This window comes from Arachis stenosperma, chromosome 10 (genome assembly GCF_014773155.1).
Source record: "Arachis stenosperma cultivar V10309 chromosome 10, arast.V10309.gnm1.PFL2, whole genome shotgun sequence".
Lineage (NCBI taxonomy): Eukaryota > Viridiplantae > Streptophyta > Magnoliopsida > Fabales > Fabaceae > Arachis > Arachis stenosperma.
In genome coordinates this window covers 87,296,245-87,317,292 of record NC_080386.1, presented here as the reverse complement: position 1 = coordinate 87,317,292, position 21,048 = coordinate 87,296,245, and the positions used below count along the sequence as shown (strand labels likewise).

The following is a 21,048-nucleotide window of genomic DNA, read 5'->3' as shown; positions in this document are numbered from 1 at the left end:
ACGCTGCAGAGCTCCTCACCCCCAACAATGGAGTTTAAAGACTCATGCCGTCAAAAAGTATGTAATTCAGATCTGAAAATGTCATGAGGTACAGAATAATTCTCTAAAAGTTGTTTAAATAGTAAACTAGTAACCTAGGTTTACAGAATATGAGTAAACTAAGATAATTGGTGCAGAAATCCACTTCTGGGGCCCACTTGGTGTGTTCTGGGGCTGAGACTAAAGCTATCCACGAGTAAAGGCTTTTCTTGGAGTTGAACTCCAAGTTATGACGTGTTTTGGGCGTTCAACTCCGGATCATGACGTTTTTCTTTCGTTTAACTCCAGACAGCAGCATGTACTTGGCGTTCAACGCCAAGTTACTTCGTCTATCTTCGCGCAAAGTATAGACTATTATATATTGTTGGAAAGCCTTGGATGTCTACTTTCCAACGCCGTTTAGAGCCCGCCAATTGGACTCCTGTAGCTCCAGAAAATCCATTTCGAGTGCAGGGAGGTCAGGATCCAACAGCATCAGCAGTCCTTTTTCAGCCTAAGTCAGATTTTTGCTCAGCTTCCTCAATTTCAGCCAGAAAATACCTGAAATCACAGAAAAATACACACACTCATAGTAAAGTCCAGAAATATGATTTTTGCTTAAAAACTAATAAAATTCTATTAAAAACTAATTAAAACATACTAAAATCTACATGAAATTACCCCCAAAAAACGTATAAAATATCCGCTCATCACAGATCTTACCAAGAAGGTGGAAGAGAACCAAGTTGCAGCAGCCATCACCTCATCACCAACTCAAGAAGGAGTAAACATAGGAGAAGAAGGTGACTGGGAGCAAGCCAACTATGTGGAAAACTCACCTAGACAAGTCCATGATCCATACTCCAAAACTTACAACTCTGGATGGAGGAACCACCCAAACTTTGGGTGGGAGAATCAGCAAGATCAAAGCCAAGACCAGAGACGTTACAACTCCAACAACAATGCAGCTCATCAACAATTCACACAGAAGACATATCAACACCCCCACAACAACACTTCTCCACACCCATATCAAAACCAAAACAACACCTCTAATCCCAATCCACCATCATTTGATGACAAGCTCTCTAAGATTGAAGCCTTACTTGAAGGAATATGCTAAGAGATTCAAGAAAACAAGGTGTTCAAAGAGGAGGTGCGAGCCAATATTAAGAACCAGGGAGAGACCATCAAGAAGCTGGAATTCCAAGTGGGATGCTTAGCTGAGAAGATTCCCAAACCTACTGATGGCTTCCCAAGTGACACGGAGAAAAACCCAAGAGGCAAAGCAAAGAAAGTAAGATGGGAAGATTGCAAGATGGTCACTACAAGTGGTCAAGAGGCTGAAGGCAAGCAAAGCAAACTCTCCAAACAGCCTGAAGACAACTCAACAGAGGAGGAGGATAGAGATCACAAAGAACCAAAAATCTCACAACAAGAGTTGCTTAAGCTATATGCACCATTTCCCCAACTGCTCAATGGTGCTGTGGGGAAGAGAATGTACTCAAGGTTCCTAGATTTGTTTGCATCTCTGCATGTGAACATACCATTCATCAAGGCCATCCAACAAATGCCTGCATTCATCAAGTATATGAAGGAACTTCTTCCCAGGAAAAGCTCAATCAAAGGAGGCTAGACTATAGTGTTGAACAAGGAATGTAGTGCCCTTATTCAACCTAAGTTGCCTGCAAAAAGAAAAGACCCAGGGAGTTTTCACATCCCCTGTGCCATAGGAGAAACAATGTTTGAAAGAGCACTCTGTGATTTGGGGGCAAGCATCAACTTACTGCCCCTATCCTTGGCGAAGAGGCTGCAGATCAATGAGATAATATCCACAGATGTAGTCATCAGAGTGGCTGACAAGACTCAAAAGCAAGCAATAGGAGTGGTGGAAAATGTGTTGTTAAAGGTTGGGAAATACTTTTTCCCAACAGACTTTGTCATTCTGGACATGGAAGAGAGTCATATTCACCCAATCATATTGGGAAGACCATTCCTAGCTATGGCCAGAGCATTCATAGATGTGGAGAAAGGGGAGCTAATATTGAGGATCCATGATGAACGGCTCAGCTTTAATGTCTTCAAACTCTCACAAGAAGCAGACCAAGAGCACAAGGAACCAAGCAAAGATCATAATGAGATGCTGAATGAGGAAGCAAGCACTAAAGCACACCCAACCTATCTGGAGACCCCTTTGGTTGATAAACAAGGGAAACAGCAACTACCACAGCTAAAGGAAAAGTTGGAGGAGCCTAAACCTCTAGAGGGATGTGAAGACAACATCAAAACCCCCTTAGAGGAAGAAGTCATCAAGAGCAAGGCAATATCAAAAGACACAAGGAAGAAGGTACCAAGGAGGTGGAGGAACAAAAAGATCCCTACGGAAGACTTTTCTCCAGGGGATAGAGTGATCTCAGCTTACTTCCCAGATATTCCCCCTAATCTCCCTACTGTACCATCCCAGTTACCTAAAGTCTTCACAATCAACAGAGTTCTTTCCCTGGAACATATAGAGATCATTGATACAACCAATGGATACAAGTCCACAGCAAGAAGGGAGGACTTCAAGCATTACCAACCGCCCTAATGAGGGAGAAACGTCAAGCTAGTGACGCTAAAGAAGCGCTTCATGGGAGGCAACCCATTTTTTATATGCTTTCAGAAAATAGTGAATAAGTCAATATTTACGAATTCCAACCCAAACTTGACAAACACTTGGTGAAAACCTTATTGTGCAGCATATAGTGAGGAACAAGTTTGGTGTTCAAAGTAAACCAAGATGCATGCTAGTCTTGGGAGCTTTGAACAAAAACTTTTCATCACAGTGCTCCAAACTAAGTTTGGTGTCACCCCATGGTTCCACCAATATGCATATAAGGACCCACAAATAGTTAGTTAGTTAGATGGAATTCATGAATAAATAATTTAATCTTTTCTCACTTTTTTTTTTTAATTCTAGCCGTAAAGTTCATATTGTCGTTTTGATATCTTTTCTCACCTTTCTTATTTTGTCTTTATAGGGAAAAGAAAAGGAGCATTGATGGGGATTGATTGGACAATTAAATGGGGGAGGTTCGGCCACTTCATGAAGAGAACTACACACTTGTCTCAAGAAGGAACGCATGGGGAAACGTTGCCATGCAACATTGAAGAAAGGAGACCCTTGAAGACCGAACCATTCACTCTCATTAAGTGATGATCCTTGTCCTTCCTTCATGCACAACCCCAACTGTCCATCAAGCAACCATTCTTGCAATCTACACCTTCTGTTCTCTCATGATCTCCCAATATAAGGGAACCTTAGTGCAGCCTCACTCCTCACATTCAAATCCCCACTCTCCACACTTCACACTTTTGGCGTGCTAAACCCCTTCATCACAAACTGTCCTAGCCAACCCATTCTTCATCTATCCGTATCCTCAAATCACCTCAAAACAGCAACTCAAATTCATGGCATCATCAAGCTCAACGAGGCAAAAGAGGAAGGAACCCATGGAGAGTGTTTCATTCGATGAGAAGAGATTCAAAACTGCCTTTCATGAACGTGAATTTGAGCGGATAAGGGTCAGAAAGATATTGCCAGAATTAATCTTCCAAATCAATGCAAATGAGTCACCACAGATTCGGGAGAAAATCAAAGAGAGAGGGTGGCAATTGCTCACAAGTCCAGAGGGGAAGATTAATGGAAACCTCATCAAAGAATTCTATGCAAATGTAGTGAGAGAAGACAAGACCAAGGCCCCAACCTTTAAAAGCTACGTGAGAGGAAAGGAGGTGGATTTCAGCCCAAATGCCATAACAAGAGCTCTTCACCTGAAATCACCTCATTTTGATGAGGCCAGCTATCAGGAAAGGATAAGTAAAAGCCCTGACAATGATGAGCTCACAGAGATAGTGACGGACATCTGTGTTATAGCAGCTGATTGGGAGAGGTACGCAAATGGGAGACCTAAGTTCATCAAGAGGGGAGACCGTAGCCCTGAAGCCAAGGGGTGGTTTGAACTCGTAAGGAGATCCATTCTAATAGCTGCAAATAATTCAGAGGTAAACATCAATCGAGCTACTATGGTGCATTGCTTAGTACAGGGTGGGAAGATCAATGTGCTTGAACTCATCGCTGAGGGGATTCAAGATTCAACTGAGAAGGCTGATTCAGGTGCCAGGCTCTGGTACCCTAGCACCATTCTCAGGTTGTGCAACAAGGCCAAGGTAGTATTTGAGGACAGCAATCCAGACTGGGTGAACCCAGGGAGGCCAGTTACACTTGAGCGATTGGTCTATACCACACCTGCTCAGCAACAAAGAAGGCCACATATAGGAAAGCGAAAAGCTAAGGAAGGAACTCATCAAGAGGAATATCATCATGAAGAATATCAACAAGAAGAGCATTATGACCCAGCCAACTTAAATATGACTCACCTTCTAAGAGCCATTGAGGATTTGGGAATAAGACAAATGGAGGGACAAGAGCAAATACTTCACATTCAGTCCAACTGGATGAGACAACAAGAAGAGTGGCAGAAACAACACATGGAGCAGCAACAGGAGCAATACTCCCAACTCACTCAAGCCATCCACCAAGTTACTGAGAGGCAAGAGCGTCAAGATGAACGCCTTCAAGAACTCAACCAGCGGCAACTAGCTCAAATAAAATCATTCAATGAGTTCAATGTGCTGAATGAGGGAGGGCAGTTACATAGGGAGGAGTTCAACGTAAATACTCAGGCCAGGTTGAACTACATGTCCAGCAATATGCATCATCTACATCATGCCATTCCCACATATGATGAGATCCAAAAAGAGTTTGTTGAACAAGAAGAAAAGAAGGTGAAACAGCAGAAGGACACACTAAAGAAGAAGATGGAAGATGCTAGCTTCTGGAAGAAACTGCTTGGGAAAGGCAAAGGAAGTGGGAGCACAAGCACTCAAGAAAAACACCAAGAGGACAAGCAAGAAGGAGAGCATGGGCAACCACATGAGTAAAAGGTGGTGGAGCTCCTTCTTTGGTCTCTCTTTTTCCATTTTGAAATAAGGAAGATCTTGTATGAAATAGAACATGCTTCCATACTAGTTTGAACAACTTTCAATTATGCAATTTAAGTTTTCTGTTGAAAAAGTCTATGCTTGCTAGTGTTTATGTTACTACATCATATCTTTATTTATTGTATGCTTGTCTTTTAAATCAAATGAAAAGAGAATGTTTATGTTTCAAAAGACCAGAGTGGAGTTCATGATATGGAGTAATTTTCCGAGTCTTTGGTGTGATCATAAGTTAGCTAAGTTGGTTCAACCATAAGGTGGGGATGACAACTATCTGGCCTGAATACTATACTTTGAATATACCCATGAGACTAAGTAAATAACAAGATCCTAATAAGAGAAAGGGAAAGAACACTTAAAGTGAAAAACAAAAGAAAAAGAGTATGCAATAAAGCTAGGCACCAATGGTTTTAATCTTGAGACATGTGTCTGTGGTGTTCCTGTGTGAGGGATTTACTTGGATGAATAAGCTCTTAGGGGTGCCTTATCACTTGGTAACTTGGGTTAACTAACTCGGGATTATTAGCTGAAAGTCCACTATCAAGAGTAACCCTCACTACAGAGCATTTAGTAACCCAAAGAGGTGCTGGACACCAAGGTCTCAAGAAGGAAAATAAATAAACCAGATGCCTGTGGTGTGTATGTATGGGGGAGAGACTTGAGGGAGTAAGTCTTTAGGGGTGTCTCAACACCTAGCACCTTGAACCAACTGGTTCGGGAGTGTTGGCTGAAAGCTTATCTTAAAGAGTTGCCCCCTTACAGAGCACTTAGCTTGAAGAACACAAATAAGCCCTGGAATGACAATAAAAGGATCAATAAAAGTCTCATGGGATGTAAGCAAAGTCAGTGTTTTAGGACATGATAAAGGTCTGAAAGCCAGTAATGGAATGAACCTAAGTTGCTATGCATGAAACCACCATAAAATTAGTGACATGACTTCCATAAGAATGACTCATTTCTCTTGGCATTCCATTCATCATTCTCTTGTTCCAATACTTGCTTAGGGACAAGCAAGCTTTAAGTTTGGTGTTGTGATGCCAGGGCATCTTGGCCAGTTTCACTGACCTTTTCTTTACTGTTTTTAAGGTAGTTTCATGCATTTCCTTAGGAAATAAGCTAGTTTTGGGTGGATATTCACTTATACCTTGATTCAAGCATACATTGTGCCTTTTACATGATTTCATGAGGATTTTGCATGAGTTTAGTAACAAATTGTATGTTGCATTACCCATGACTTGGACTAGAACATTAATGCACTCTATTGCTTGATTTTAGGACCAAAGGAAGCAAGGAAGAACCACTTAGCAGTCACGTTAATCTAATTAACGTTACCACTAACGTGGAATGGGAGGTAACTTGCAAAGTTAATGAGAAAAGTGATTGCCAATAACGCTCTCGAAGCCATCATTGCCCACGTTAAGAGTCACATTAACTAAGTTAACGTGAACTCTAACGTGAAGAAGGGACTTTGAGCCAACGTTAGTGACACTTAACATTATCACTAACGTTGGCCAATGATCATAAGTGGCCACGTTAGAGTCCACGTTAACTTAGTTAACGTGGCCTCTAACGTTAAAAGGGGGAAGGAAGCCAACGTTAGTGACACTCAACATTGTCACTAACGTTGGCCTAAGGTGCAATGTACCACGTTAACTCCCACGTTAACTTAGTTAACGTGGGAGCTAACGTAAGAGGCAAGGGAGGTCGACAACGTTAGTGACACCCAACATTGTCACTAACGTTGGAAGTACCCACAAAACCCCCAAGGAGCCACGTTAACTTTCACGTTAACTTAGTTAACGTGGAAGCTAACGTTGATGAGTGAAAGATGAGCCAACGTTGGTGACACTCAACATTGTCACTAATGTTGGGGATGGCTAAGAATGGCCACGTTAGAAGCCACGTTAACATAGTTAACGTGGGACTCTAACGTGAGACATAGGGGCACACTAGAACGTTAGTGACAATGTTAAGTGTCACTAACGTTCTCGAAGGTTGGCAAGGCCACGTTAACCTAGTTAACGTGGGACCCTAACGTGAGACATAGGGGCACACTAAAACGTTAGTGACAATGTTGAGTGTCACTAACGTTCTCGAAGGTTGGCAAGGCCACGTTAGAAGCCACGTTAACCTAGTTAACGTGGGCTCTAACGTGAGGCAAAGGGGTACATTGGAACGTAAGTGACAATGTTGAGTGTCACTAACGTTCTCGAACTCATACTTTCACTAAACGTTAACACCCCTAACGTCCTGAGCTAAAGTCTCTGCCCACTTCACACTTTCTCTCTGCAAGTAAAACCAAGCCCAAATGAAGAAGAGAACTGCTTCAAACTCAAGATCCAAAGGCCCAAGACTTGAAGAGCCAACTAGAAGCTGAGAAGAGTAGTATATATAGGAGTAGCTTTGAATTATTTAAGGAGTTCTGGAAGTTGGAAAATATCACTACTCTCTATATTTTACCTTCTCTGCTCTTCTAGTTCCATGATGTATTCTCCATCTTTGTTTTCATTTTCTAGAGCTATGAACAACTAAACCCCTTTCATTGGGTTAGGGAGCTCTGTTGTAATTTGATGGATCAATACTAGTTTCCATTATTCTTCTTCTATCTTTTCTCTTGATTTTACTTGAAAGCTTTCGATCTTCATCCCATTAGGTAGTTATCTTGGAAAAGAGGCTATTCAAACTTGGATCTCTTCTGAGCCTTAAAAGAGGAATGAAGAGATCAAGCTAGAAATGCTTTCTCATGCTGGACCAAATTGGGTTTGGATGGATATGTGACTATAATCCTCTCAATACTTGATTTGGAAAATGCATGTGGTATAATCAGTGACCACACTTCATCTCTTCTCATGAGCAATTGACCAAGGAATTGGCTATTGATCAAGATTTGAGAGATTGAATTGCAAGAAATTGTAATTCAATCAATTAAGATTGCCAAGGAGATCAATGAGTGCATTGATTGAGGAAGAGATGAAAATGAACTTGATCCGGAGAATTGCAACATCTCCTGCGCCCAATGAACTCCCCAATTCTGATCTCACCCATTCTCTTTAATTTCTGCGTTTACTTTCATGAGCAAACACCCCATTTCCATTTACAATTCTGCAATTTACTTTCAGTCATTTACTTTCAGCCCTTTAATTCTAGCATTTACTTTTTCCATCATTTACATTCCCGCCATTTTATTTTCTGCAAATCTCAACCCAAATCCTGAATTCGCTCAATTAGAACATTCTTCTAATTAAAGTTGCTTGATCAATCAATCCCTGTGGGATTCGACCTCACTCTATTGTGAGTTTTTACTTGACGACAAATTCGGTACACTTGCCGAAGGAAATTTGTTGAGAGACAGTTTCCACCTGCATCACTAAGTATTTGATGTCAAAACAAGACGCCAAACCAAGACTCATCAGATGGATATTGCTCCTACAAGAGTTTGACATTGAGATAAAGGATAGAAAAGGGAGTGAAAATTAAGTTGCTGATCACTTATCAAGGCTACCACAAAAAATAAATTAAGAAGCTTCACATCTAGTGAATGAAAGCTTTCCAGATGAACACCTTTTGCAAATCCACCAAGCCCCTTGGTTTGCAGATATTGCAAACTATAAGGTTGGAAGGAAGATCCCCCAAGAATTCACCAAGCAACAAGTGAAGAAGCTGCTCAATGAAGCCAAGAAATTCTTGTGGGATGAACCATTCTTATTCAGGAGGTGTTCAGATAGGATGATTAGGAAATGTGTTCTTGAGAATGAAATGAAAGATATACTGTGGCACTGCCATAATTCAGCCTATGGTGGTCACTTTGGACCAGAAAGGACGGCTGCCAAGGTACTCCAAAGTGGATTTTATTGGCCAACCATATTCAAGGATGCCAGGGAGGTAGAACTCTTTGATCTTTGGGGCATAGACTTTATAGGCCATTTCCACCTTCATACTCCTTTAAATACATACTTGTGGCAGTAGAGTATGTCTCAAAGTAGGTGGAAGCCATAGTAACAACCACATGTGATGCCCAAATTGTCCTGCAATTCCTTAAAAAGCACATTTTTACTAGATATGGAGTGCCTAAGGGTATTGTCAGTGATGGTGGTAGCCATTTTTATAACAAACAAATGGAGAAAATACTTCACAAATATGGGGTGATGCATAAAGTAGCCACACCATATCACCCACAGACCAATGGCCAAGCAGAGCTTGCAAATAGGGAGTTGAAGAGGATTTTGGAAAAAATAGTGGGGAACACAAGAAAAGATCGGGCTAAAAAATTAGAAGATGCTCTCTGGGCATACAGAACAGCCTTTAAAACTCCTATTGAAAAGTCCCCTTTTCAGTTATTATATGGCAAGTCCTGTCACCTCCCTGTAGAGCTTGAGCATAAAGCCTTCTGGGCCACTAAACTCCTCAACCTTGATTCTCAAGCAGCAGGAGAGAAGAGGCTACTGCAACTAAATGAGTTCGATAAGTTTAGACTGGAAGCCTATGAAAATGCTAAGATATACAAGGAAAAGGTTAAGAGATGGCATGACAAAAGGATTTCAAATAAGGAGTTCAAACCAGGACAACAAGTACTCTTGTATAACTCCAGGCTCAAAGTTTTCCCTGGCAAACTCAAGTCCAAATGGACTAGCCCATACTTGGTGACAAAGATTCTTCCTTATAGAAGCCTTGAACTTCTAGATGAAGCAACAAAGGACATTTTCACAGCAAATGGTCATAGGGCAAAGCATTACTTGGGAGGCCATTGGGACAAAGAAGAAAGCATTCATGAGCTGGTATGAACAATGATGAAGAACGCCAAGCTAATGACGATAAAGAAGCGCTTGTTGGGAGGCAACCCAACCTGAGGTAGTTCTTTTCATAGCTATTTCAATAAAAGGTGGAGTAGATTTCTCTGTATTGAAAGGAGCTAAGTTTGGTGTTGCACACCAAAATAACTTAAGAGTGAATGTATGACTCTAAGTTTGGTGTTCCACCAAAAGTCTCCTTAAGAACTCATTACACTCTTCTGCAAGATCTATCACTAGCTCCAAATAATCAAAGAAATTACTCAACACCTGTTTAATTGATAGCATCTGATTTATTTCCTTCAAAAGCACAAGGTTTCATGTAACTGATGCATCATAGACAGTAGCAAGGGACTAAGTTTGGTGTTCCCTCACCAAAGTAAGTTTAAGGACCTACAATAATTCATGCATGCTAACCATCTGCCTAAGTGCTTTGAAAATAAGCAACTTCCAATAATTGTGCAGAAAAGACATTCAATCTCTTGAATGAATTATACATCATTGCCAAGAGAAACGCAAAAGTAATAGATAATGATGACAAAAGAAAAGCTGGAAGACACTCCTGAGAGGTTGTATTGTCATAAAATTCACTCTGCTTTGAAATATTCTGAATGAGAAGCTTCTGTTTACCTTGATGCTTAGTTCAATTAGTGCAAATTTTGATGTCTGCTGATTACGCTAGTTTAAATGCTTGTTTTCATCTTCATCTGCTTGAATACATGTCTTGTACCCTTTCTGCATCAATAAGAGAAAATTATCGAAACAGAGAGTAATTGTCCAATACGGTAGGAATAAAAATAAGGTTTAGTGGTGGTGAATGTTTGAATGTTTAAGTAAGCTCACTAACAAAAGAACAGAGGTTAGAATGTTCCCCTATAGCATGAACTAGGCTGCTGTCTGTGAAATCTTAATAAATAAAGACCCTTGGAAAAGAAGGAAAGGAAGAAAAAGCCAAGAGTTGGCAATCAAAAAAATAAATAATAAGGCTAGACACCAATAGCTTGAACCTTAGGATATATGCATGTGGTGCTATTGTATTAGGATCTGCTTGGATTATTAGGTTCGGAGGAGTATTTCAAAACTTGGTAACTTGGATTAACTAATCCGAGATTACCAACCGAAAATCCACTATCAAGAGCAACCTAATTACAGAGCATTTAGTGACCCAAAGAGGTGCTGGGCATCAATGTCTTAGGAAGGATTGTGAGCCAAGTGTCTGTGGTGAAGGTGTGTTGATTCAAAAACAAGCTAAAAAGCCGCTGTAGCACATGACACTTAGCAGTGAATAAAAGTGTAAGCTTCTCAGTAGAAAAACAAAAGAAAAATCAAACACCAAGGATGGATGAATAATAAGGTTCACAGCAGCAGCTTTAGTTATCTTTCAAGGGGACATTTCAATCCTGAAATCTAATAAAGGTATAGCTTCAATTACATCTGCATAAAACCCCATGAACCAGATTCAGTTACTTGCTAATAAGGACATGCATACTTTTCTGCTTTCATTCATCTCATGTTTTAGTGCTTGCTTGGGGACAAGCAAGATTTAAGTTTGGTGTTGTGATGACAAGTCATCTTATGGTAGTTACACAAGCATTTTTCATCTGTTTCATTAGGTTTTATACACTTTCTTGCACAATAAGTAAGTGATTGGAGTGGAATTCCATGTTTATCTTGATTTAATCAAATATCATTAATTTTATACAAAATCATGAGATTTATGCAAGAATTAAGTGATTATTATAAACGATGCAATTTCTTATTATTTTGGTGAGACTTTGATTTCTTGTTTGATTGATTTTAGGTGAGAATGTGAAGAAAAGGAGAAGCACTCCAGAGTAACGTTGTGTTCAAAGAAAGAACGCCACGCTCACTTGCGACGCGCACAAGTACAGGACGCCTGACGAACGGATTTCTATCGGTAAAGAAATTCACAAATATATTCGTGTTGTAAGTATAGTTTCTAAACCAACAGAGATCCTTTCGTACAAAAGTTTTGGTTGTCACTTAAGCAAACCCAATAAAATTTATAACCGAAGTATTTAAACCTTGAGTCATCTTTTCAAGAAATTGCAGGGAGGTGTGTTTTATTATTGGTTATGGAAAACAGTATAATTTTGGGATTTTTTAAAGCTTTGAACAAGAGAAATAAATTGCAGGAATTAATAAATCAATAGCTAAGAAAACTCTTGGCAAGGTATGAAAATTAGAAGTCCTATCCTAGTTATCCTTATCAATTATAATGAGAATTTCTCGTTGCTCCCACTTAGTCAACCTCTAACTATGAAGGTAAGTGATGAGCGGATAATTTATACGCTTTTTGGCATTATTTTTATATAGTTTTTAGTATGTTTTATTCACTTTTTAGTATACTTTTATTAGTTTTTAAGAAAAATTCACATTTCTGGACTTTACTATGAGTTTGTGTGTTTTTTTGTGATTTCAGGTATTTTCTGGCTGAAATTGAGGGACCTAAGCAAAAATCTGATTCAGAGGCTGACAAAGGACTGCTGATGCTGATGGATTCTGACCTCCCTGCACTCGAAATGGACTTTTTGGAGCTAAAGGAGTCCAAATGGTGCGCTCTCAATTGCGTTGGAAATTAGATATCCAGAGCTTTCCAGCAATATATAATAGTCTATACTTTGCCTGAGTTTATACGTCACAAACTGGCGTTTAACGCCAGCTTTCTGCCCTATTCTGGCATTAAACGCCAAAAACAAATTGCAAAGCAGAGTTAAACGCCAGAAACAAGTTACAAACTATCGTTTAACTCCAAGAAAGACCTCTACACATGAAAGCTTTAATGCTCAGCCCAAGCACACACCAAGGATAGAGATACTTATGTAATTCATTGGTGAGAATTTCAGATAAGCGTATGGAGATGCTTTGTCCCTTCCGTCTGTCTGCTTTCCTACTGTCTTCATCCAATCCTTCTTACTCCTTTCCATGGCAAGCTGTATGTTGGGCATCACCATTGTCAGTGGCTACAATCCCGTCCTCTCAGTGAAAATGTTCAACGCACCCTGTCACAGCACGGCTAATCATCTGTCGGTTCTCAATCAGGTTGGAATAGAATCCAGTGATTCTTTTGCGTCTGTCACTAACGCCCAGCCTTCAGGAGTTTGAAGCTCGTCACAGTCATTCAATCATTGAATCCTACTCAGAATACCACAGACAAGGTTTAGACCTTCCGGATTCTCTTGAATGCCGCCATCAATTCTAGCTTATACCACGAAGATTCTGATTAAGGAATCCAAGAGATAAACATTCAAGCCTTGTTTGCTTGTAGAACGGGAGTGGTTGTCAGGCACGCGTTCTTAGGTGAGAACAATGATGAGCGTCATATAATCATCACATTCATCATGTTCTTGGGTGCGAATGAGTATCTTAGAACAAGAATAAGTTGAATTGAATAGAAGAACAATAGTAATTGCATTAATACTCGAGGTACAGCAGAGCTCCACACCTTAATCTATGGTGTGTAGAAACTCCACCGTTGAAAATACATAAGAACAAGGTCTAGGCTTGGCCGTGAGGCCAGCCCCATGATCTAAGATAGCATAAGACTAAAGATAGCTACCAAGATGAAAATACAATAGTAAAAGGTCCTATTTGTAGAGAACTAGTAGGCTAAAGTTTACAAAGATGAGTAAATGACATAAAAATCCACTTTCGGGCCCACTTGGTGTGTGCTTGGGCTGAGCATTGAAGCTTTCATGTGTAGAGACTTTTCTTGGAGTTAAACGCCAGCTTTTGTGCCAGTTTGGGCGTTTAACTCCCATTCTTGTGCCAGTTCCGGCGTTTAACGCCGGGCAGTTTTGAGCTGATTTGGAACGCCAGTTTGGGCCATTAAATCTCGGGCAAAGTATGGACTTTTATACATTTCTGGAAAGCCCAGAATGTCTACTTTCCAACGCAATTGAGAGCGTGCCAATTGGGCTTCTGTAGCTCCAGCAAATCCACTTCGAGTGCAGGGAGGTCAGAATCCAACAGCATCTGCAGTCCTTTTCAGCCTCTGAATCAGATTTTTGCTTAGGTCCCTCAATTTTAGCCAGAAAATACCTGAAATCACAGAAAAACACACAAACTCATAGTAAAGTCTAGAAAAGTAAATTTTAACTAAAAACTAATAAAAATATAATAAAAACTAACTAAAACATACTAAAAACACACTAAAAACAATGCCAAAAAGCGTATAAATTATCCGCTCATCACAACACCAAACTTAAATTTTGCTTGTTCCCAAGCAACTGAAAATCAAATAAGATAAAAAGAAGAGAATATGCAATGAATTCCAAAAACATCTATGAAGATCAGTATTAATTAGATGAGCGGGGCTTTTAGCTTTTTGCCTCTGATCAGTTTTGGCATCTCACTCTATCCTTTGAAATTCAGAATGATTGGCTTCTATATGAACTCAGAATCCAGATAGTGTTATTGATTCTCCTAGTTAAGTATGATGATTCTTGAACACAGCTACTTTATGAGTCTTGGCCGTGGGCCAAAGCACTCTGTCTTCCAGTATTACCACCGGATATATACATGCCACAAACACATAACTAGGTGAACCTTTTCAGATTGTGACTCAGCTTTGCTAATGTACCCAATTAGAGGTATCCAGGGTTCTTAAGCACACTCTTTTTGCCTTGGATCACGACTTTATTTTTTATTTTTTTTCTTTTTTCTTTTTCCCCCTTCTTTTTCGTTTTTTTTTTCTTTCTCTTTTTTTTTTTGTATCCATTGCTTTTTCTTGCTTCAAGAATCATTTTTATGATTTTTCAGATCCTCAGTAACATGTCTCCTTTTTCATCATTCTTTCAAGAGCCAACCATTCATGAACCATAAATTCAAAAGACATATGCACTATTTAAGCATACATTCAGAAAACAAAAGTATTGCCACCACATCAAAATAATTAATCTGTTATAAAATTCAAAATTCATGCAATTCTTCTCTTTTTCAATTAAGAACATTTTTCATTTAAGAAAGGTGTTGGATTCATAGGACATTCATAACTTTAAGGCATAGATACTAAGACACTAATGATCATAAGACACAAACATGGATAAACATAAGCATGAAAATTCGAAAAACAGGAAAATAAAGAACAAGAAAATTAAAGAACGGGTCCACCTTAGTGATGGCGGCTTGTTCTTCCTCTTGAAGATCTTATGGAGTGCTTGAGCTCTTCAATGTCTCTTCCTTGCCTTTGTTGCTCCTCTCTCATGATTCTTTGATCTTCTCTAATTTCATGGAGGAGGATGGAATGTTCTTGGTGCTCCACCCTTAGTTGTCCCATGTTGGAACTCAATTCTCCTAGGGAGGTGTTGATTTGCTCCCAATAGCTTTGTGGAGGAAAGTGCATCCCTTGAGGTATCTCAGGGTTTTCATGATGAGTGGGATCTCTTGTTTGCTCCATCCTTTTCTTAGTGATGGGCTTGTCCTCATCAATGAAGATGTCTCCCTCTATGTCAATTCCAACTGAATAACAGAGGTGACAAATGAGATGAGGAAAGGCTAACCTTGCCAAGGTAGAGGACTTGTCCGCCACCTTATAAAGTTCTTGGGCTATAACCTCATGAACTTCTTTTTCCTCTCCAATCATGATGCTATGAATCATGAAGGCCCGGTCTATAGTAACTTCGGACCGGTTGCTAGTGGGAATGATTGAGCGTTGGATAAACTCCAACCATCCCCTAGCCACGGGCTTGAGGTCATGCCTTCTCAGTTGAACCGGCTTCCCTCTTGAATCTCTCTTGCATTGAGCGCCTCTTCATAAATGTCTATGAGGACTTGGTCCAACCTTTGATCAAAGTTGGCCCTTCTAGTGTAAGGGTGTTCATCTCCTTGCATCATGGGCAAGTTAAATGCCAACCTTACATTTTCCGGACTAAAATCTAAGCATTTCCCCCGAACCATTGTAAGCTAATTCTTTGGGTCCGGGTTCACACTTTGATCATGGTTCTTGGTGATCCATGCATTGGCGTAGAACTCTTGAACCATTAAGATTCCAACTTGTTGAATGGGGTTGGTAAGAACTTCCCAACCTCTTCTTCGGATCTCATGTCGGATCTTCAGATATTCACTCTTTTTGAGTTTGAAAGGGACCTCGGGGATCACCTTCTTCATGGCCACAACTTCATAGAAGTGGTCTTGATGCACCCTTGAGATGAATCTCTCCATCTCCCATGACTCGGAGGTGGAAGCTTTTGCCTTCCCATTCCTCTTTCTAGAGGTTTCTCCGGCCTTAGATGCCATAAATGGTTATGGAAAAACAAAAAGTAATGCTTTTACCACACCAAACTTAGAAGGTTTGCTCGTCCTCGAGCAAAAGAAGAAAGAAGAAAGTAGAAGAAGAAGAAATAGAGGAGATGGAGGGGGCTTTGTGGTTCGGCCAAGGGGGATAAGTAGTATTTAGGTTGTATGAAAATGAGGTGGTGAAGATGGGTTTATATAGGGGTGGAGAGAGGGGTAGGGTTCGGTCATTGATACAGCTATCTAGCTATAAACTTGATAGCTACGATTTTAGGAAATTGCACGATCGGCAAAAATTCCTTCCGGCAAGTGCACCGGTTATCGTCAAGTAAAAACTCACAATAGAGTGAGGTCGAATCCCACAAGGATTGGTTGAGTGAGCAATTCGGATTAGAAGTGTGTTCTAGTTGAGCGGAATCAAGATTTAGATGAGAATTGCGGAATGTAAAATTGGCGGGAAACGTAAATGGCAAGAAATTGAAAGTGCGGAATCTTAAATTACATGAATTAAAGAGCGAGAAGCTAAATTGTTGAAATTAAAAGGGGATCGGGGTGATTGCATGAATTAAATTTGCAGAATGTAAAAAGAAAGTGGTAGATCAGAAATGGGAAATCATTGGGTGTCAGGAGATATTGAGATCTCCGAATCAAAACATTTTTATCCCTTCCTCAACCAATGCATTCATTGGATTTTGTTTGGCAATCTTATATGATTGGATCCCAATCCCTTGGCTCACCAATTCTCTCTAAAAACAAACAAATTCCCAATCCCTTGGTTTAAATGTTCATAAGAAGAGATGATGCTCGATCACTGATTATACCACACAGTTTCATGAACCACAATTTGGTAGGATTACATGTCACAATATCCATCCAAACCCCAATCCAATTCACTGTGAGAAAGCTTCTCTAGCATGAATCCTCCATTCCTTTCCCAAGGTTCCGAAGGATTCCAATTATGGATAGTTTCTTTCCCAAGACAACTAACCAATGGAATTAGATCGAGAAGCTTTCTAACAAAATTCAAGAGAAAAGATTGAAGAAGAAGATAAAAACTATTATTGATTCATTGAATTACAATAGAGCTCCCTAACCCAATGAAAGGGGTTTAGTGAGTCATAGCTCTGAATTCAAAGAATGATCCAAAGTTCTCTGTGTCAAAAGTTCTGAAAATGTAAAAAAAGTCCTTTCTAACTTAAATTCTATCCTATTTATACACTTTCTAAATTGAGCTTCTGTTGTGTTTCTTGGGCTTTGAGGCCTTTCTTTGATTTCCTTTTGCTTTGGGTTTATGATCCATAATCCTGATGAGGCTGCTGATCCAATTCTGCAACATTCATTGAGCCAAATTAGTGATAATCAAGTAATGACACATGACTCAACAAATTGAAATTCCAGACTCATCAATTCTTCAGGCCCAATCCCATAAACCATGATATTCAATTGGGTTTCATACCAGAGTATGTTTAAGTTAATGTTTGTGCTCAAATGCTAACTTAAACTGCAAGATTTTTGGCCCAGAAACCTTTTCAAATAGTGGCGTTTAAGTTGAAGTTTAAGCTTAAACTTAAACGCCAGACACTTCCAGGAGGTAAAATTGTCGAACACGTTTAAGCTTCAGTTTAAGGATAAACTGAAGCTTAAACGTGGGAATGGAAGAAAGCAATCCTGGAGTGTGAAATGTCGAACACGTTTAAGCTTCAGTTTAAGGTTAAACTGAAGCTTAAACGTGGAAATGAAGAAAGCAACCCCTGGAGGAAAATTGAGTCGAACACGTTTAAGCGTCAGTTTAAGGTTAAACTGAAGCTTAAACGTGGAAATGGAGGGAAGCCATCCTGGAGGGCAAAGGTCGAACACGTTTAAGCTCCAGTTTAAGCTTAAACTGGAGCTTAAACGTGGGAATGCAAAACGCAACCCTGGAGGAGAATGGTCGACCACGTTTAAGCTTCAGTTTAAGCTTAAACTGAAGCTTAAACGTGGAAATGAGAAAGCAACCCTGGAGGAGAAAAAATAGTCGAACACGTTTAAGCTCCAGTTTAAGTTTAAACTGGAGCTTAAACGTGGGAATGCTCCCTGGTGCTTTCAATTCTGGCGTTTAACTTCCAGTTTAAGGTTAAACTGGAGGTTAAACGCCACTTGTGATATTCAAGCTTCCTTTATTGATTTTGTTGCTTCCTTGCCTAGCCTCTTCTTCCCTGAAATCATCCAAACAACTGCATCAAAGTCTTGCAAAATTTCATGAGAAATCTTTCATTCATAACATTCAAGTAATATAACTAAAAACTCATGAAATTTGCATCAAAATCATACTTGTTTGGATGGTTCATTGCTTTGTTATTCATTTAACCATTCTTGGTTACTTTAAGCTCAAGAAAATGCATAAAACAACTAAAACTAACAGAAAAATGCTAGTGAAACTAGCCTAAGATGCCTTGGCATCACAACACCAAACTTAATACTTGCTTGTCCCTAAGCAAGTCCTGAGTTGTTTGAGAAGAAAGCATGAAACAGAAAGCAATTACATTGGCTATATTAGCAAGCACTTGAAGTTCATCAGAAGGGTTTTATGCAGAAAGTTGCAGCATCACTTTTTCATTCTTATCAAGTAAGATTATCACTTTTTCATTGCATCCATCAAACACTGCTATGGCCTCTTGTTATTCTTATGTCCTTGGCACTTTTCTCTTCTTTGTTTTTCTTTTTCTTAGAGCTCCTTTGCTCCTTCTTTGCTCAGTGTCATGTGTTGCACAAGCCTTTGGCATTTTCTTTTTCTTATCAGTGCACTACACATATCCACTACAGGCATTTTAGTTCACATTTCTTCTTGAGACATTGGTGCCCAGCACCTCTTTGTGTGACTAAATGTTTTGTATTTAGGTTGCTCTTGATAATGGACTTTTGGTTGATAATCCCGGGTTAGTTAACCCAAGTTACCAAGTGTTGAAACACTCCTCAGAACCTATTCATCCAAGCATATCCTTAATACATAAACACCACAGGCATTTGTCTCAGAAGTTCAAACCATTGGTGCCTAGCTTATTTTCTCAATTTTTTTGCTTTTTGGTTGCCCTTTTTCACTGGCTTTTTCTTCTTCTTTTTCTTTCTTTTTCATGGTCAAAGACATTTATTCATCAAGATCCATAGACAGTGTTCAAACTTCTACAAAAAAAAATGATAATTCTACACTCAATTTCCAGTGATCTGACTAAACAATCAAGCATGCATACCACCTCTTAATTCTACTTGATTTGTCACTAATTGAGCCAAGTTACTTTTGTTCAAACTTTTCTTTTATTTTTGGAAACAGAACAAGCATGGCAAGCATTTGTTTAAGAAGGTGAAGTTATATCCAAACATCTAGGCATTCACTTTATTCAAAGCAGTAAACCAACACTCATACTAAAAACTTCACATTCCAGAAAGATTCAACAATTACAGTTTAAACCAGAACAAGCATGCTTTTGTTTGCCTTTTAAAGAATGGTCAAGGAACAACACCACCTTGTGAAATTTCTTGTTTTCTCTTTGTTGCCAGGAAACAATTTGATTTCTCCTTCTTCTCCTAGTTGTTGCTTCATGTTCTTTCTAAGATCCTTGTTTACTTTCCTGCAAAGAGTGATGAAGTTGCTTGCTTCTCAAGCACTTGAGTGGTTAGCTCAACTATGTATGGGCAAGTGTCTGAGTCTTAAGTTGGTGTGTGAACACCAAACTTAGTCTCCTACTTACTCCTCTGTTCTTTGAATCCTTGAATTCTCCTTGGAATGAAGTTGCTGCTAAGGATTTTAAGCATTTCTGTGATTGCTTAGAATAGTTGTTCCTTTCATATAATTCAAAGGTTGTTGTGTTCAGTTGATCTGTATGGTGGAACACCAAACTTAGAGTCACACATTCCCCTTTGAATTATTGATCCACGAATTCATTGTTTGGTGTGAAACACCAAACTTAATTCTTTGCAATGCACAGAAACTACTTCACCTTTTTATTGAAACAAATAAAAGAAACAGCAAAGGAGTATTACCTCAGGTTGGGTTGCCTCCCAACAAGCGCTCCTTTAACGTCACTAGCTTGACGGTCAGCTTCCTCAGTTGAGGTGATATTTAACATTGTCCTTCTCCTCCACATCTCCCAAGTAATGTTTGAGTCTTTGACCATTCACAGTGAAGGTTCGTTGTGACTTTTCTTCCATGATTTCTACTTGTCCATATTGGGAGACCTTGGTGACAAGGAATGGTCCAGACCACCTTGATTTTAGCTTCCCTGGAAATAGCTTCAGCCTAGAATTGTAGAGCAATACTTTTTGTCCCTCTTCAAATTTCCTTGGGGCTATGTTGCTGTCATGCTTCTTCTTTGCTCTTTCTTTGTAAATTTTGGCATTCTCATAAGCTTCATCTCTGAATTCTTCCAACTCTTGAATTTGCAACATCCTTCTTTCTCCAGCAGCTTTGCTGTCCAAGTTCAAAAGTTTCAAGGCCCAGAATGCCTTGTGCTCCAACTCCAGTGGCAAATGGCAAGCTTTTCCATATACTAGTTGGTAAGGAGACATTCCAATTGGTGTTTTGAAAGCTGTCCTATATGCTCAAAGAGCATCATCTAGCTTAATCGACCAGTCCTTCCTTGAAGTTCCCACAGTCTTTTCCAGGATTCTTTTGAGTTCCCTATTAGATATTTCGGCTTGCCCACTTGTCTGTGGATGGTATGGTGTGGCTACCTTGTGTTTGACTCCATATTTTAGAAGCAAAGCCTCTAATGGTTTGTTGCAGAAGTGGCTTCCTCCATCACTGATGATTGCTCTTGGAACCCCAAAACAGCAAAAAATGTGTTTTCTGAGGAAGTTCATGACTACCTTATTATCATTGGTTGGAGTTGCTATTGCTTCAACCCATTTGGAGACATAGTCTACTGCCACAAGAATGTAATTATTTGAGTATGAGGTGGGAAAGGGTCCCATG

General features: G+C 39.6%; 2 protein-coding genes across 2 annotated transcripts; one reads left to right on the top strand and one right to left on the bottom strand.

Moving 5' to 3' along the window:
* Window positions 1-1,759: 1,759 nt before the first annotated feature.
* On the top strand, window positions 1,760-2,605 carry LOC130957306 (uncharacterized). The gene has a single exon (XM_057884175.1). The coding sequence runs from the start codon at window positions 1,760-1,762 to the stop codon at window positions 2,603-2,605; it is 846 nt and encodes a 281-aa protein (XP_057740158.1).
* Window positions 2,606-10,523: 7,918 nt separating this feature from the next.
* LOC130957305 (uncharacterized) lies at window positions 10,524-20,642 on the bottom strand. Its single transcript, XM_057884174.1, has 2 exons — window positions 20,313-20,642; window positions 10,524-10,580 (listed from the first exon to the last, which is right to left on the bottom strand). Exons 1-2 carry the CDS (start codon window positions 20,640-20,642, stop codon window positions 10,524-10,526), a joined length of 387 nt encoding a protein of 128 aa, XP_057740157.1.
* Between the last annotated feature and the right edge of the window lie 406 nt (window positions 20,643-21,048).